Here is an 18446-nt window from a genome sequence, read left to right as displayed (position 1 = left end):
GCATGGCGATTTCTTCCTGCAGCTGATGACGGTCCGTCACAGAAGCAGGGCCGGAGCCTTTGACTGGTGCGCCGGGGAAGGCAGGCTCCTCTTCCTCGCGCTCTTCAGGCCTCCGTCCTTCTTCCATCATGGTGTCCTGGCGTTCTCTCTTCTCTCTGGGCTCCCTTCCCGCCACAGGGCTTTGCTCCTCCTTCCTGGGGCGGCGCCTTCTTCCTCTTCCTCCATACCAGGCCAGTATACGAACCCCTCTGGGGGTGGGCCATGTTGCTGTTGCATAGAAGTTCAGGAAGGGGAGGCCCAGGACAGTTCGTGCTCTTTTCTTAGGGCCACCCATGCTGTCACGCCCTTCTTCACTGCATCGGCGGCCATTTTGAGAGTCCATTTTACAGTCTATCATTTTGGTTATTTTGCACATTTTCAGCAGTATCCAATGTAATAAATCTTCAGCACACAGGACCCGGTGGTACAGGGCTTCGTCATCCTGTTCGTGACATCAAAATTGACTCGCCCCCAGAGGCCGTGGGATGCTCGGTGCTGGGCCGTTGATTACAATGGGAGATGTCACAGTGGCGGTGACCCGGTCCGTGGCCTCAGGCGGTCAATGTAAAAGGGGTAGTGTGATGGGGATAAAGTTGAGGAAGGGCTCTGCTCTGACCCTAGTCCTTAGTTCTCTTCTTCTCCTTATGTTCCATACTAAACTAACTTCTTTCTGAAGAATCAGGCTTTTTATGGCTCTTTCCTGTGCCAGCAGCTCCAGGTCAAAGGAGTCTGCTGCAGCACTTCCTTCACTCCATCCCTCTCAGGGGATCTTCTCTCACAGACTGACCTTTTCCTAATATTCTCCTGCTCTCTTGTGCAGTCTAAGCTCCACCCACCTCCCAGCACTCTTCGTGTTCCAAGCAGGGAGCCACAAAGGTTGCTCTGCTACACTACTGGTGTGCGTGAGGGATGTGAGTGTTGGAGTGTGGTCAGGTGTCTCCACCTTACCTGGATAGTGGGGTACCACACCTCAGGAGGAGGTGCAGTACCTCTGTGGCGACTGAACCCTCAGGGGCGCAACACATGTAACATGGGATTTAGATGATTTTGGTCATAGTCTATGCACTTTAATAATTTGATTATAATGACCTAGGTAAAAGAGAGATAATTTATAATCTTGTAAACCAGTAATCCAGACGTCTGTAGGAATGTAGGGTTCACTGGGTCCAGTGAAGTGATCAAGAACATTGAAATACCCCTGACTTCCTGAGCTGAGCTTTCCTGCAGGATTTGCCTGCCAATGATAACCAAGTATAAGTCAACCATAAAGTTCTATAAGATGAGTCATATAGCTTCAGTTCTGCTAACTTCTGTTTATAGACTAATTACCATGGCTAGTATTTATTGGAAGTTGGCTGGCAATAGAGCGGTCTTATCTGGGATTAAAGAAACTCGGCAACATTGACATTGCTTCCAAGTTGTTATGCCTGATTAGGTTGCGGATATTTACAGATGACTGGCACTGGTTATGGATTGTGTGCTATTTTCTCGTCTCTTTCCTATATCTAACACCACACTATGTGATAGAAAATCCTATATCATTCAGGAGGATTGTACTTAGCATGCACCAAATAAAGGATTTACTTTTGGATTCAATAGTATCAAATCTGACCAAATCTAAATTCTCAACATGTAAACCATAGGTTAGTTATTCCAATATCAAGTTAATGCATAATATTTATCAGCTACTTTTGCCTTTTTAATATAGAATATTAAGTTCATAATGGAATCTTATACAGGAATATAGAAAATTTACTAAAGCGCTTTGAGCCACCGCTCTAACATTCTTTCACCCAACTTTGTGTGTATTTTTTGCCAGCTGTGTAATAATTTAATTTTTGCTTCAAACCAAGTTTTTTTCCGGATCTGAAAAAAAAATTGTTTGTGTGTTCATAGGTCGAGACATGTCAAGTACAACCTTGCCTGGTTACCCTCCTCATGTTCCTCCAACGGGACAAGGCAGCTACCCAACCTCAACACTGGCTGGAATGGTACCTGGTAAGTCAATATTATATTGCAGTTTAATTTTAAAGATCAGTATTAAGCCATAAATGCTATATATTTGAGAATTCTACATTTTATAATTAGCTACTTCACCTTTAGAATGATATACACTACCTTTAATACGTATACATTTTTGGGAAGAAAGTACCAGTTAAGAACTACTGACACGTAAGCACACAAATACATACTTATTGAGGGGAACGGTATTTGTTGATTATATAATGATTGCTCTAAAAGGTCTCTGAGAGCCAATATTTCTGGTTGCTGTTAAGTCACTCAACCAGAGGAACCACTGAGCAGAGAAGGCAATGGGCCATAGTACTGTAAATGGAATGCTTTCACCAGGCTGAAGCTATTTTTTACAATTAATGGGAGATTAAATCCCTTCCCCTCTCATAGTATATCACTAGGTACTCTTAGCGCTTGACACACATAGTACGCAGCACTCCACAGGACATTGACAGGGAAGAAGCATCTCATTATCACTGCATTGACAGGCACCAACGTTTCGGTCCACCATTCGGTCCAACCTGTGGAGTGCTGTTCATGTCTGTCCAGCTCTAAACCTTGTCTGTTTCACTGCAGGACTGGGAGTGGTGAGTCTAGCACATTGTGCATATCTATGTCATGTCTTCTACTTATGTCCTTCTTACATTGTTTTTTAATTATGATTCTACTACCAATATAATCAAAACTAAATGTGACAATTTTTTTATCATTATCTCCTCCTTTCTCAATTGTTGTTGTCCACTTCTAGCCTTAAGTATAGTGTATATTCACTTATGGAAGAGCTAAGTTTTTCTTTCAGCATTTGGAGAACATCACAGGTTTTAGAAAATGTCTTTTTATTTGCAAAATAGCTAACATTTAGTAATATAATAAGTGTACCATAATATAAACCTTAATTAATGAGAAAAACTAAGTACACCCTATTTAAATTCTACGACTTTACATATCAGAACATCATAAAAAATGCTTTTTGAAGGTCTTAAAATTATTTAAATACAACCTCAGATGAACAGCACTTGACAAATTGCATTGTATCATTATTTATTTTTAAAAATCTAGCCCACAATGTAGAAGCAGTGGGTGAAAATGTATATAATCCCCATGAATCAGTATCTTTGAAGCAATTAATGTATGAATTTAGCAGTCTCCTATCATTCTGGAAAAATCTTGGCCAACTCTTCTTTAAAACATTACTTAAGTTCACTGAGTTTTGTGGGCATTAATTTATGCACAGCTTGTTCAAAGTCCTGCCACAGTATTTCAAGATGAAGTCTGGACTTTGACTGGGCCAGTGCAACAACTTGATTCTTTTCTTTTTCAGCTATTTTGATGTAGATTTGCTAGTGTTCTTAGTATCACTGTCTTGTTGCATGACAAGTTTCAACCCAATTTAGCTTTCGGATACATAGCCTTACATTTGACTGTACAAAACTTGGACTGTACTCAATGACTGTAAGTTGCACAGGTTCTGTGGCTGACATCACCACCATTCCTCCACCATGCTTGACAGTTGGTATGAGGTGTAGTTATTGATAATCTGTGTTTGCTTTTCACCAAATTCAGCACAGGACATTATAACCAAACATCTCCACTTTGGTCTTGTCTGGTCAAAGTGGTATTATGGATGTGGTTGGCAGCTAGGCCAAACCAATTTGATGGACATCTTAGGAAGCAGAAGATCCAAAGGAACGAAGCGACGATCCACCAGAATGAGTAGAAGACAAAAATGCCAAAGCTTTTCTATTTTAAGTTTCAGAGATACAGCACATTTTGAAGCAGCTGCATTTATTTATCCAGTAGAAAGAGACATATGGAGGAAGGGTTGCTAAAAAGCTTAAATACACTAGAAAAGGGGCCAAACAATACAAAGAAATGCCTGTAGAAAAGATACTTCAAAAAGGCATATGACAAGCACAATATGGGAAAGAAGTATTTAAGAAGATCACTCATGTAATAACACTATGGCCACAATTTATTATTGTCGTTTCTCGATTTTTTATAGAATAATATATGTTCTTTATTAGCGCTTCAGAATTTATACTTTTTTCTCTTTACATTTTGATCCATTTTTTAAGTAGTCATTTTTTTAAAATTTTCCTTGACAAGTTTGATTATTCATATGTTTCAGATAGATTCAAGAAATGTGTCTTTTATCAAATGTAGCATTTTTTTAGTGGATCTCACTCCTGTTCCTTCCTGAAATAGGGTTTCTGGTAGAAGTTGCAATTTGGCACATTTTACGACAAATGTGGATCTTTTAGTGCTTAAATGTCATAAAACCTGGTTAAGGACATCATTAAAGTGGATTTTAAATTTTAAATTCATATAATGAATTCAACATTTTGAAGAGTTTGGCGCAAAAAATGTCAGTCAATACTACAAGTCAATCGCGAATTATGAATTGGGCCCTGTATCTATAGAAAAAGTGTCTCACGTTGCTAGGGTGACAGATGAACATTACTCCACAAGTCTTGTGGCTTGAGCAGATACAATGTTGCAAACGTATTCATATGCCATGTTCTTTTTATATATGAAAATAGCTTCTCCAGTGAGGAAGAGAACAGGAACTATGGTGTCAACTATTGGAGGAATCAATCCTAAATTTCAACATTGACCCCTTAATGTTTTCCCAACATTTGCAGTACATATATGTCATGGTCGGGAAGGATTTCCCAACCAATGCAGCATATGTACGTCATGGCGATCACCTGCACACAGGGGGATGTGGGCAGTCAATCGCCGCCAGGTGTTGGCTAACTCTGACAGCTGACACCCGGCTCTTAGTGCCAGTAGTGGTGCCTGCACTGCTCTTGCCACTTTAACCCACTAAATACTGCAATTGGTGTGATCACAGCATTTAGAGAGCAGGCAGAGAGAAGAAAGCTCCTCTGCCCTTGGATTGGAGACCCCCAATCGTCATTGCATGGTCCCAATCATAGCCATGGTGACCTGATATTATGACGACATCCTGGTCACCAGACAATCTCAAGTTAGTTAGATTATGCTCAGTTCTAAACATTTAACATGCTAACTGAGGTCTTTAAAGTCTGAGCTGTGACTCTGGGTTTTTAACAATTTCTGTGAGGACTGTACAGTCTTCCCTTGGGGTAAATTTGCTGAGACATCCAGTCTTGGGAAGATTCCACATGCTAATAGTCTTCCTCACTGATGGACTCCAAATTGTTTGTAAATGGCCTTACAAGCCTTCCCAGATTGAGGGACAGCAACAATTGCTTTTCTAAGATCATTGCTTGTGTCTTTTTCCTTGTCATTGTGAACCCATGCTTGAATGATCCAGACCAGCAACTACCAAAACTTCTGCTTTTAGAGATGTGGTCACACAGGACCTGGCTGCTGCTTAGCTTTTCAAAATTCAAAGATAGTAGTAAGGGTGTACTTAAAGGGTCTGTCCACTACTAGGACAACCCATTTTTGATCAAAATGTTTGCCCCTGATAAAATAATAAAATCTGTACTCACCTCCCATGACAGCGCCATTCCCGCGGTGTCAGCACTCGTGGTCCTGAAGCTCTTGTGCGGTGTTGTGACATGTGATGCTGGCACCCAATCAGCGCTGGCATCGCTGTCACCACCTTTAGATGAATCGAACATGAAGAGGAAGCCCAGGCCGCAGTTGATCCCTGGCTTCCTCTTCATGCTGAATTCATACAAAAGTGGGGACAGTGGCGCCAGCACTGACTGGGCGCCAGTGTCATGTGTCACAACACAGCACAAGAGCCCCAAGGAGAGCAAGTGCCAACACATCAGGAACGGCGCTGGCATGGGAGTCTAAGCTTTATTATTTTGTGGGGGCCAAGTGAGGGGTATGAGAAGAAGTTGTCCATGCAGTGGACAACTTCTTTAACTGTTCCCTCACTGCTTCCGCATTTTGGCCAAGTTTTTGCTAATTAAATACTGACACTGTGTTAATTGTCACGTGATATGGCCCATCTAAGGTTGCATTTAACTAATTTAAAGGAACAATTTTCTTTTCATTCCCTGATATATAAAATCGTAGAATTCAAAGAGTGTGTACTTAGTTTTTCTCATGATTGTATGTTCCTGTTTGAATTGCTGAAGTGTAAGAAAAAGAGTCATCTGCCATTACAAGCATCTTATTTCTCATTTACAGACAGGAGTATAACAAGAACTAATGGTTCAGTACTTTCTTACTGAGCATATTTATAGATACTGCGTATTGATCTGACGGACAAAGGGCTATTTCTCCTAGGCATAGGTTTGACAATGCATTAATGCCTATGTTTATTTATTCTGAGTTATATAACACAAATAAGAGTGAATGCTCCATTAAATGACACCGCATAAAGCTGTAGAACAGACACATATATTTCACCCCTAATGCTCCACTCCCTAATATACAAGAGTATTTGTTTGAGACATTACTGTATGACTTAAAGAAGAAGGAGTCCAGGTTGGTGCAGTGAACTGCTGGAAAGGGCTAGCGGCCAGGTGAACAGAGAGGGGAGTATGGAAATAAAATTCAATGCTGATGAGGAAATTACACTTGTTTCATTAGTGATCAGGAAAAGAGATAGCTCAGTCCCTTTTGGTCACAGTTGAGCTCAAAACTCATTATCCTCCTGTATGCATGCTTTCACTTCTCGTCAATAACCACTTCCCACTAACTGCTATTCTGCTTCCACCCCCTGCGCACACCTATAAACACATGTAACTTTTACTGTTCTGTACACATCCTTCGTATGTCTAATATCCAGTAGTGCTAAAATAAACTAATGGGACCTGCTCTGTATATATATTTATATATTTGTAACATAATGGGCTCATGATATCAGATCAATGTTAGATATACTATTAGGAGAAACAGCAATCGGTTTACATCCTTGTAGGAATGAAACAATATCTCAATGACATTTTGAGCCATGTTATACACTAGCATCAATCTTTATTCCTTCCTTGGTGATATTCCTAAAGCTTTGCCAAGCCTCAATATATTCATATAGCCTATTCATTAGTTGTACTAAGAAGTGTAGATACATAAAAAACCTATATAGAAGGAGTGCAAGGCATACTAATGCAAACAATAACATAGTGTAATTTCATTTGAACAATATTTAAAACCATACATATAATAATTAGAGCACAAGAATGTAAACTGGGAGTAAGTACACAAGCAGCAGCAATAGACTATATATAAAATACAGCTATGATATTGCAAATGGATACCTATGAAAGTTTTGGCCCAGAAGAGGATATTTAAGAAACTATGCTGAAAAAATACCTAAAACTGAGTATAAATGAAACATCAAATAAAGATAGGTTACAAGTAAATGTGAACAGTGGCATAGGTAACCTCAGCAGTCAGGAAATCTGCATCCCAGGTGCATTTCGCACCTAGTTTTGTCAAGAGGTCACATAGTGTAGCCAGTGATGATTTGGATTACTGATGTATATTATTATTTTGCACTCGTCTTACATATCTAGTTCTATGCCTCGCATTCTGCTACCTTTAGTATTAAATATGATAAACAACACAGAACTATAAGTTAAAAAAATGTACTGGATGCATTAATGAGTTAGGCTAAACTAATATTTGTGAACCCTTAACCAATGAAACCACTGGGACCTAAGATCATGATTATTGGTCTATACAAATAAATATCTACATTTTGTCTACATATTATGGCTACATAGTAGGGACTTAAAATTAATAAACATTTCATATTTTGTCTTTCTAGGAAGTGAATTTTCTGGAAATCCCTACAGCCATCATCAATACACAACATACAATGAAGCATGGAGGTTTAGCAATCCAGCATTACTAAGTGAGTAATGATCTAAAAGCAGGGATATAGCATTTTAATATTCAATGCTTTTGCAAATTGGTTGTCCCAGTATTATATACAGCTTTATTACATTGAATACGAAAATTAACAACGTAACTTTAAAATAGTTATCAAATTGGACCTGTTACCAGATTCTACAATGCAAACTGCATATATCATTATATACATCCCTTAGACCTGGTAATGAAGCTTTATTTATTTTGAAAATGTATGTTATGGTGGCTGTATAATCCTTTGGTATAGCTTAACTAAATATCTACACACATAACCTGATTAACAGCTCCTGAATGCCCCTTCTGCCTCTGAGATCTCACACTGCTCAGTACAAACTGCAGCTGTCAGTGAGGTTGGGTGTGCAGATGCTGAATACACCTTGACTCATTTCGCTCTATAGCTGGACTCATCTTAATATCAGGATTACAAAGCCATTCTAACATGGATGGCTAAAGTAAATACACCAATCTAATCAGATCTAATAGATCTGTTTAATAAAGTATGCAATTTGTGTTGTGAAATCTGCTTTAATAGCAATTTTAGTCTTTGGGCATGAAATGATTCATAAGGAAATCTATTCAAAGGCAAGAATAAAATCTGGTGTTCAATTATCGTATTCTAATTTCCTCGTGAAAATGGTGGGAAAGAAAGTTTGGAAAGTAATTCATACTCTCATATGTTTAAATGTACCCAAACCAAACTCAGTGCAGTTACATTTTAGCATACTCCCCGAGTACAATTGATTCTGATAAAATTGTTATTCCAGGACAGAACAACTTTGTTTCATTAAAAGACTTTGGTTCCACCTTCCATAGGCTATATGTTTGTACAGTGAGTGTGTTAACCCTGTGCCTATCATACACTGTTGCGTGTTGCTAACTACTATCTTGGAGATACATTTTCGCATTATAGGTGCATTTACCCTATGATTATTGTAAATGAGCATTTCTAGGAACACTCGTTTCATGATAATCATGAATTTAAACAGGCTTGAGATAAATCATTATTCTTGGAGGACAGTGCCTGTGTAAACAGGACTTGCTCTGCCAGGAACAATGACCGCCTATGTGCACTGAGCGATCAATTACAGATGGTGCCATGCGCGTAACGTCTGTGCAAAACAGGATATTAAACCGCCAATCGGTAAAGGTTTACTTTATGACGGTTATTTAGTACCGCTGTTCGGTACGCGTAAAGAGACCATAAGAATGGGGAATATTTGGAAAGTATAAAGTGTATTTTTGTTGTGTTTGTCTTTGTTTTGTTTGCTTGTTGTCCTTTCAACCAGTCCATTCTTCTCCTGTGTTAACTTTCAGGTTCCCCTTATTATTATAGTGCCACATCCAGGGGCTCCGCACCTCCCACTGCTGCCACTGCCTATGACCGCCACTAGTTACCATGGAAACCATATGAAACTACATGGCGAGAACTTAGGCCTCCATATTGTACCTGTGTGAACATCATCATCTTGGGAAGAGGAGTGTCTCATGCCATGCCTCCTACAATCACTCATCTACAACTACTGACTATTCAGGGGCTTCTGTCTACCACCCACCTCCCTGTTCTTACTTTATCCACATACCTGACACTGGACCTCTTTTGTTGCAGAGGAAAGGCCCATAAATTAATTTATACTGTGGACTCTGGGACCTTAATGCAGCAACATTTTAACATATTAGCCAGTGTTATTATGCTCAATTCAGCAATGCAAAGAAGACATTTTTTTGTAGGACTCCGAAAACCAATGTTATTTGGAAAAACAGAAGTAGATGGCAGCAAGTTTGTGTAAGCCAGAAAATGAATCAAAGGAGAAAGATATTCTCAAATATTTCCCATCTAAATGCATACCATTGGAAAGATCCACAGAGGACAGAAGAGATCTGACGCAATCATTATGAAGCAATTAGCAATCAGGAGACTGTAGGAATAAAAAAAGTGTTTCATTAGTGATTTCTCTTGGGAATTTCAGAACTAACCCCTCTTTTCCTTTCTGCCTTGGATTGGATGCCTGTCTCTCACACTCCATTCATTGTGCGTGGCATGTCATGAAACTCCATATGGACACCATACCAGTGAACAAAAAAATGGAAAATTAAAAAAACAAAAAACAAAACAATCATCTCAGAGAAGACTGGAGGACATTTTAAAGTCAACTGACTTAGAGAAAAAAAAATTAAAATATATGAATATATAAATATATATATAAAATACACTGTTTTTATGCTTTATCATGAAGGTCTGTACAAATTACAATAGACTTTTTTATATAAAAAAACATAAAAACAAAAAATGCTGAAAATGGAAGCGAATGTCATAGGAATATGTAAAGAAGGCAGTTCTTGAAATAATATTTCCTCTTTTTTTGTTTTGTTTGCACTAGTGTGTCGGAGTACAATGTCAAGGGATCCTGTTACCTCCCTTTACCATAAAATCATTGTGGGAAAAAAAAAGTAAAATACAACATATGACTTTGTAAATTCAACCATTTTATTTAAAACTTAATGGCACTTACAACCTAGATTTGTGGTTTACATATAGTTTGCATTGCCATTGATTTTAATCCTAAAATACTCCATTTATAAATTCAAGATATATCATCTTTACTCATATTTCAAGTTTTCAATGTTTTAGGCACTTTTTTTGTTTTACTGCCTATCCAATGCATCTGAAAAAAATATGGCCCCCACCACGTTCCATATTTCCTGGTAAAAAAAAATCTATAATACTAATATTTAAAATGAACATTAATATGTTAATTTTAAGTAAGACGGTGTCCCATGTAGTTTCATCCTGAATCTAGGCTTGTTAGGTTTGGTCCTTAACTCAATCGGCATACAAAACACTAATTGATATGGTAAAAAGTTTCTTCAGGAAGAGGAACAACTCAAATGAAGGGGTTTTCTGAATGGTCACATTAATGTTTGAAATTAAGAGAGGCAAATTCATGAAAAAGAATATCTAATCATTTATGGAAACTCCTGATACCTGATGGACCCCATATTAAAAAAAATACATGGTGACACACTTTAAGTGGTCAAAGTTTTTAGTGTACAAAATCCATTTACCATGCAAAAATAGGAAAACTAGCTAAATCATTTTTTTGCTTTGGTACTAATATTGCCATGTTCTGCAATGTGTAGACCATCTTAAAAGTTGAGCTGGCCTTCAACAGAAGGATTTCTTTTTTTGTTTTGATCAAAGAAAACAAAGGACAGTTGAATAATCATGTAGGATGGAGATATTATCACAGAAAATGTTAGTCTAACTACAAGTACAAAGACTTTTTTTTGAGACAACAACCCATTATTGCATTGAAAAGTAGTCTTTTATGGGGTGGTCTTCTCAAGCAAGATGGCTAGTGTGCATATTACATGGTGAGGATGAAAATCTGGATAAGTGCTAGTCTTCTCAAAGAGCTGGAATATAGGAGTAGTACAGTAACATAATTGGTGAAGGTTCTGGTCCATTCCTAGGACAAAGTGGCAGAAATTGCTTTGATGTGCCTCATGTTTCTTTCTCTACTTTCTCTATTGTCTGCATTACTTTGCTCTCAATGTATGGGCTATACAAAATATATATGTCCTAAATAATGCTCAATCAAGTAATGCTGGCTCCCTGTTCAATTTAATTTATAGGTTGTCAACCAATATTGTTTTATAATAATACTTTAACTTTGAGTTAAATATTTTCAAGTATATAAAAGGTAAAAGCTCAAGAACGAATAAACATAGACTCAGCCAAATAGGAAAAGGGGTGGGGATAGGATATAGAATGTTGTGACCTATTAATATCCATCTCATAGAGGTCATATATGTAACATGGCCCACAAGAAATCTCAAAGAGACCAAATAAGGTTAAATCTTTCTAAAATATTGTCAATAAGTGCTGCCCGTACTCAAAATTCCTGATATCTTTGATTCCTCCAATATTTTTATGATTAAATTGACAACTGGGCATTTTCATTTATTAGTCAAAGGGGCGAGTCCCTACACTGCCAACAGTGATTGAACAGTGTTAAGAGCTCGTAGAGATACACTCGTAACGCCAAGTTGTTAGTTGAGTCAAGTTCCTGGTAGGAATTAAAATAGGAATGGCTCAATGCAGAGTGGTAAGTGACATTGAATCTGAAGATGGTCCAATGGGGAAGGGCTTTTTTTGAGACACTGTCCTTTGGTTTCTTTGACCAAATATTTATTGTTTTACATGCCTATCTTTCATTATGGCTGCTCCATTAGTGATGTTCTATCCCTTCGAAATGCTTCCAGACAGCCAAGTTAGTTGACTACATATTCTTTATTGACAATTTCTACAGGAACGACAATGCTGAAGAAAGACAGAAGACTTTTGTATCGATAATCATCAGTATTAATTATCAAAATAGAAAACCTCCTAAAAATAAAATCATTTCTGTTGTATACATAACAAAGCTCGGGATGCCATTGATTAGAATTGGATTGTAATAGCCCCAACTTATCATTTGTTTACTGGTCTGCATCCAAAAACATAATTCTTATTTTTTTTTTAAGCTGAAATTTTTCGAAAATCTAAGAACATTCTTGTTCTCCTACCTGTTTATTTATATTAAGCGTATACAGTATTATGTATGGAGTGTGTTGCTGACACTAAATCTATGTGGTACTATTGTATGGTAGAATCCAACTTAACCCAAGTGGACTCTACGGAAACAAATTGAAAAAAAATGGCAATTATTTAAATTTCTTTTACATCCAAACAAAACAATTGCTGCTTTGTAGAAAGATGATGTGTGTAAAGTGAAGGATATTTTGTCTTTGTATATAAGTTCATCCGCATTTCATTACACATGCTATTAAATGAAGCTTTCATCATGTAGATAACAACAAAATGTCTGTATGTTGCAAGTCTTCTTGTGCTCATTGGAAAAAAAAAGGAAAATTACGTTTCAAATAAAGCACAGCATGAACATTAGTGACTCGCTAAAGTATTGCGGGTTTTGCAAAAAAAAAGCCTAAGACTTCATTTTTGCCTCATTTTTACACGACAGAAGCATTCGAAAGAATACTATGCAAACACACTGTTCTGCATGTTGCCCTGGCTGGTGCTTGTCATTGCTTGCTTCCTTCCTCCCATCACTTCCTTTCAATCCTGGTTTTAATCACACATCCAAAAAACTTGATATTTGATGTCTGCAAGTCATCAGTGTTCCACAATGTCAGCAGTAAACTCACCCAACCTTAGTTCCCCGTACCATTTCCAGGTCCGTGTTCTTTTTATACGCTTGTGTTATAAGGAATAAGGCCAACTTGTGAATTCTTTTATTGTACTGAAAGCAGGAGAAACACAATATCTGCATGCTTTATCATTCAACCCTATCCAATGGTCAAGGAAAAGCCCCAATTCGAAATTAAAAAAAATCTTCTGAATGAGATGAAGATGTATTTAGGAGAAAGACTATATATTCATAGGTAATCCTCCGAATAATAGTATGAATCTATTCATACTTCTTGGCTCGTAGATATGATCTTCTAATACAAGTGCTATTGGTTCCAGTTTAGGCAGGCAACACTTTTAAATTGAACTAATGCAATGATGCAACTGCAGTAAGCAGCAAGCAAAACAGTGTGCCTTCTCTGACTCGGGTACACGAGATACGTCTCTGCTACAACATTTGATTGGACGTGTTTGACTAAAGCCAGTTGGCTTTGATCATCGCTTCGGTTGTTTAACTTTTTTCGTGCACATGATAAATAAATTCTTTTCTATGTCGTCTTGTGGGCCTATTCTTTCAGAGCATTTAAATCAATTAATCAGACTCATATTATACTGCAGTTTATGCCCTAAATTTGCCACAACGGCAAAAATGCAAGTAAGATTTAAACTAAGTTTTGTTATTGTGCTTCTTCAGTGAAAATAATGCATTATAAAGGATAGCACACCCAAAAGCAGGATATGGTAGTGTTAGGGCTCGCTCACATAACCGTATAACATGGCTGAGTGCTATGCTATGCAGATAGCACTCTGACCAATATTACTCTGTGCCAATTCAGGATGAGAAACCCATCGCAGCAGGCTGAGGGTGCATCCGATGATCGGATCATGCGCACCCATGCAAGTTTATGAGTGCAGTCTGACATCCACGGACAGAAACAAGAGAGAAGATGGAGAAATTAAGTTCTCCATCTTCTCCGCACCTGGGATGCGATTCCCTCACGCACTGAATCAGTTCACAGTAAGATAACACTCTGACGGAGTTTGAGCTGATTGTCGTTAACTTAATGTGCCTGATTCTCTGGCATTAGAGAATCGGCGGCCGGGTGACCCTGGCCTAGCCTAAGACTGTGTTCCCACAATGAGCCTTTGGTGAGTTTTTGAGACTGCGTATTTTTGCTGCGTCAAAAATTCAGCATCTTAAAGTTCCAGCAGAATGGATGGGATTTATAGAAATCTTACGGCTTATGTCTGTGGTTCTTTTTTACTCAGCGTAAACTGACCTGCGGTGCGGGTTTCAAATCTGCAACATGTCAATTGCTCTTGCGAGCATGCTAAGTTTTATGTGCTGAACTTTTCTCATAGATGTGGAAAGTCTTCCGGTTTAAAAAATGCACATACGTTTATAGCGCTTTCCACAGCAGAAATGCATCAAAAATGCCTGTATTTCTGTATCAACATAATTTTGTCAAAGCCAAATACAAGGAAATATAAAAAACAAAGCAGGTTTATTTAAAACATGACACACTAACAAGAGACCAAAAGCGCAGATTAATACACATGTAGAAAAAACGCACTAAAAAATGCAATGAAAAAATGTAAGTAACCTAATGTACCTAATTTATAAAAAAGGAATGGGGAACGGGAGAAAACAGCTCACCATTTGCAGTCTCTTTCCAGGATTGAGTACCATACACGGAGCCGCGTGAGCTTGGGCGTGCAAATACCAAAGAATAAAGAAAAAAGGTACTCCAGGGTAGAAATATATACAACTTCATCTTTAATGTAAAAAAATCATAAAACAGGCACAATGTGGACAACATACAGTACATATCCCAGAGAACTCTCTGGAATCTGTATGTTGTCCACATTGTTATTGTTTTCATTAATTTTTTCCATTAAATATGAAGTTTTATATATTTGTACGCTGGAGTACCTCTTTTTCTCCATTCTAATATACCTAATAGGTGCAGAAAATCTGCAACATAAAAATCTCACCACTAGATGAATGTGAAAATGTAACCTAAGGCTATGTGCACAAGATGCATTTTTGATGCGTTTTTGCGGCTTTTTTTTACATGCGGAAATGCTCCAAAAATGCAATGGAATGATAAAGTAAGGTAATGCAATGACAATCCTGAAGTGTTGTACACATGATCTGTAAATTGCCATCCATATTTTCAGCGCTTTATTTTCTTCAACATGTCAATTCTTTTTGCGTTTCTGCAGCGTTTTTGAGTCAGTCAAATCTGTAGCAAGAACACAGGTATAAAAAGGTTTGCGTATTTGCTGCAAATATGCTGCCAACAATTCTGCAGAATTATCAAAGGAAATGATGTCAGAAGGAGGAAGAGTGTGTGGGCAGAGAAAATGTGTGTTGGTCAAGAATATGTGTGTGGGCGGAGAGTATGTGTGAGCGGAGAATATGTGCGTGACTGTCTGCATCTGTCTGCGGGTGTCTGGGTGTGTCTGTTTGCTTTGTCTGGGTGTGTCTGTCTGCGGGTGTCTGACTGTGTACCCATGCGATGACCAACCCGTAGTGATTGTACTTAGGCATTGTGTGATGGGACTACTACTCCCATCCGGCTATATCTGCTGTCACATATAACAGATACAGCATGAGTCGATCATGGGAAAATAGTCTCATCATCCGGCGCCTAAGTTCAATTGTAAAAAAAATCAAAACATTGACATAATCACATAAATATTCACATACAATATACATACTCACTGAACACCTAATCCCCGACGCCCGCGTCTCCTGCAAACAATCGAAAATAATAAACAAACATATACTCCCTGTCTGCCGAAGTCCATTTAATACAGAGTGTCCCACGTCAATGTCACCCCGCTGCCGGCGATCCACTGCCAGGAGGTAATCGCTCCCGCAGTCTATCACTGTGCCACCGTGAGAGTTCACCGAAGTACATCAGCTGATCAGCTCTGGTGCTCTCACTTACAGCACTGCTGTGCAAGAAAGTTCTCACACAGCGGTGGTGCCATAAGTTAGAGCGCCAGAGCTGATGAACTCCGGTGAACTCACACGGCAGCGCAGTGATACACTGCAGGAGTGATTACCTCCTGTAAGTGTATCGCTGGAGGCCAGGTGGAGCAGTCACATCTCACAATGTGAATGTTCTACACGTGAGATTGCCGTGGGACACTCGGTATTAAATGTTTATTATATCAGACAGGATAGTATCATATGTTGGTTTATTATTTTTTGATTGTTTGCAGGAGATGAAGGTGTCGGGGATTAGGCGTTCAGTAAGTATGGTTAATTTAGATTCAGTAAAGGAGTCTGTGTGATTATTTCAAATAAAGGACTTTATTCTGACTGTGTCTTTAATTACCATGTAACTATAGGATTAGTAATGGATAGGTGTCTTATAGACGCCTCTCCATTACTAACCTGTGGGCTTGATGTCACCTGACATTACAAAGGTGACATCAACCCCACAAAAATGAACCCTCCTTGCCACCGCTACAGGGCAAGTGGGAAGAGTGTGGCTAAGTGCCAGAATTGGCGCATCTACAAGATGCGCCATTTCTAGGGCAGCTGAGAGCTGATGTTTTTACCTGGGGGTGCCAATATATATGCCCCCTTCTCAGGCTTTTAACATCAGCCTGCAGCTGTCTGCCTCGCCTTTGCTGGTTTGATTTTATAGGGTGACCCAATGTCAATTTTTTTCTGGGTTTTGCATGTAATCTCGCCAGTAAAGGCTAAGCAAACATCTGTGAGCTGATAATATTAGCCTGGGAACCTTCATGGCTATTGGCTCCTTCCCAGAAATATACCAATAGCCCTCAGCCATTGGCTTTCCCTTTGCTAGTTATGAAAATTATTATAATTATGAAAATCTTTTGAAAAATAAGCAGATATTGTGTTTTGCGCAGATTTCTGACAGTTGATGTTTTGTTACAGCATATGTAGCTTAATTATGTTAATGCTCCTACATAGGCTGGTGTGTGTGTGTCTTTAACTCTTTCTGTACCGTTTTACTAATGAGGGTATCTGGCTGACACCTGTTCATTACTAAACCTTGGGCTTGCTATTACATATACAGGTGCATCTCACAAAATAAGAATATCATAAAAAGTTAATTTATTTCAGTTCTTAATACAAAAAGTGAAACTCATATATTAGATAGAGTCATTACAAACAGAGTGATCTATTTCAAGTGTTTATTTCTGTGAATGTTGATGATTATGGCTTACAGCCAATGAAACTCAAACGTCATTATCTCAGTAAATTAGAATACTTTATAACACCAGCTTGAAAAAAATAATTTTAAAATCCAAAATGTTGGCATACTGAAATGTATATTCAGTAAATGCACTCAATACTTGGTTGGTGCTCCTCTGGCATTAATTACTGTATCAGTGTGGTGTGGCATGGAGGCAATCAGCCTGTGGCACTGCTGAGGTGCTATGGAAGCCCAGGTTGCTTTGATAGCAGCCTTCAGCTCATCTGTATTGTTGGGTCTGGTGTCTCTCATCTTCCTCTTTACAATACATAACTTCACACTAGACCTCAAGGAGCTTGGATTGTCTGTCTCTCCACTCTTCCTCCTGACTCTGGGACCTTAATTTCCAAGGTCTAGTGTGAAGTATCCACAATCAAAGATGTTTTCGGGAGCCATGTCATCTGCTTGTGTAGGTCCATTGTGTTTTAGCAAGACCAAAGTCAGCCCAGCCGTCTATCAGGACATTTTAAAGCACTTAATGCTTCCCTCTGACAAAAAGCTTTTTGGAAATGGAAATTTAATTCTCCAGCAGGACTTGGGACCTGTCCACACTGCCAAAAGTACTAATTCCTGGTTTAAAAACAACAGTATCACTGTGCTTGATTGGCCAGCATACTCACCTGACCTTAACCCCATAAAAACTCTATGGGTTATTGTCAAGAGGAAGATGAGAGACACCAGACCCAACAATGCAGACAAGCTGAAGACTGCTATCAAAGCAACCTGGGCTTCCATAACCCCTCAGCAGTGCCACAGGCTGACCGCCTCTATGCCACGCCGCATTGATGCAGTAATTGATGCAAAAGGAGCCCCGACCAAGTATTGAGTGCATTTACTGAATATACATTTCCGTAGGCCAACATTTTTGATTTTAAAATCATTTTTTCAAGCTGGTGTTATAAAGTATTCTAATTTAATGAGATAATGACTTTTGGGCTTTCATTGGCTGTAAGCCATAATCATCAACATTAACAGAAATAAGCAGAGCAGAGCAGCCAAACTCAGTTTTTGGAAGCAGCACCTTCGATGTGACATCAGCACTGCTGACAATAACACAACTGGGGCCAGTGGCAGAGAATCAGCACTGGACCTCGGGAGGGTGAATACAGGACAGTTTATTTTTTAGAACAAACTACAGCTAG

The 18446-nt window shown here is 38.7% G+C and overlaps 1 protein-coding gene across 7 annotated transcripts in view; it reads left to right on the top strand.

Moving 5' to 3' along the window:
• Positions 1–13603, top strand: part of PAX2 (paired box 2) — an 81423-nt gene extending 67820 nt beyond the window's left edge. For 2 of the 7 annotated variants that reach the window (XM_073585766.1, XM_073585770.1), the window contains 4 exons: positions 1936–2037; positions 2541–2639; positions 7769–7855; positions 9206–13603. In XM_073585766.1, coding sequence (XP_073441867.1) covers positions 1936–2037; positions 2541–2639; positions 7769–7855; positions 9206–9327 — 410 coding nt within the window. In that variant the 3' untranslated portion in view covers positions 9328–13603. Of the gene's footprint in view, positions 1–1935; positions 2038–2540; positions 2640–7768; positions 7856–9186 lie in introns of all 7 variants that reach the window. The other 5 variants (XM_073585767.1, XM_073585771.1, XM_073585769.1 and 2 more) reach the window with 3 other exon arrangements.
• The last annotated feature ends 4843 nt before the right edge of the window (positions 13604–18446 follow it).

This window comes from Dendrobates tinctorius, unplaced genomic scaffold (assembly GCF_039654945.1).
Source record: "Dendrobates tinctorius isolate UK_male_01 unplaced genomic scaffold, ASM3965494v1 ptg000089l, whole genome shotgun sequence".
NCBI classification, from domain to species: domain Eukaryota; kingdom Metazoa; phylum Chordata; class Amphibia; order Anura; family Dendrobatidae; genus Dendrobates; species Dendrobates tinctorius.
This window is presented reverse-complemented; position numbering and strand designations above follow the sequence as displayed.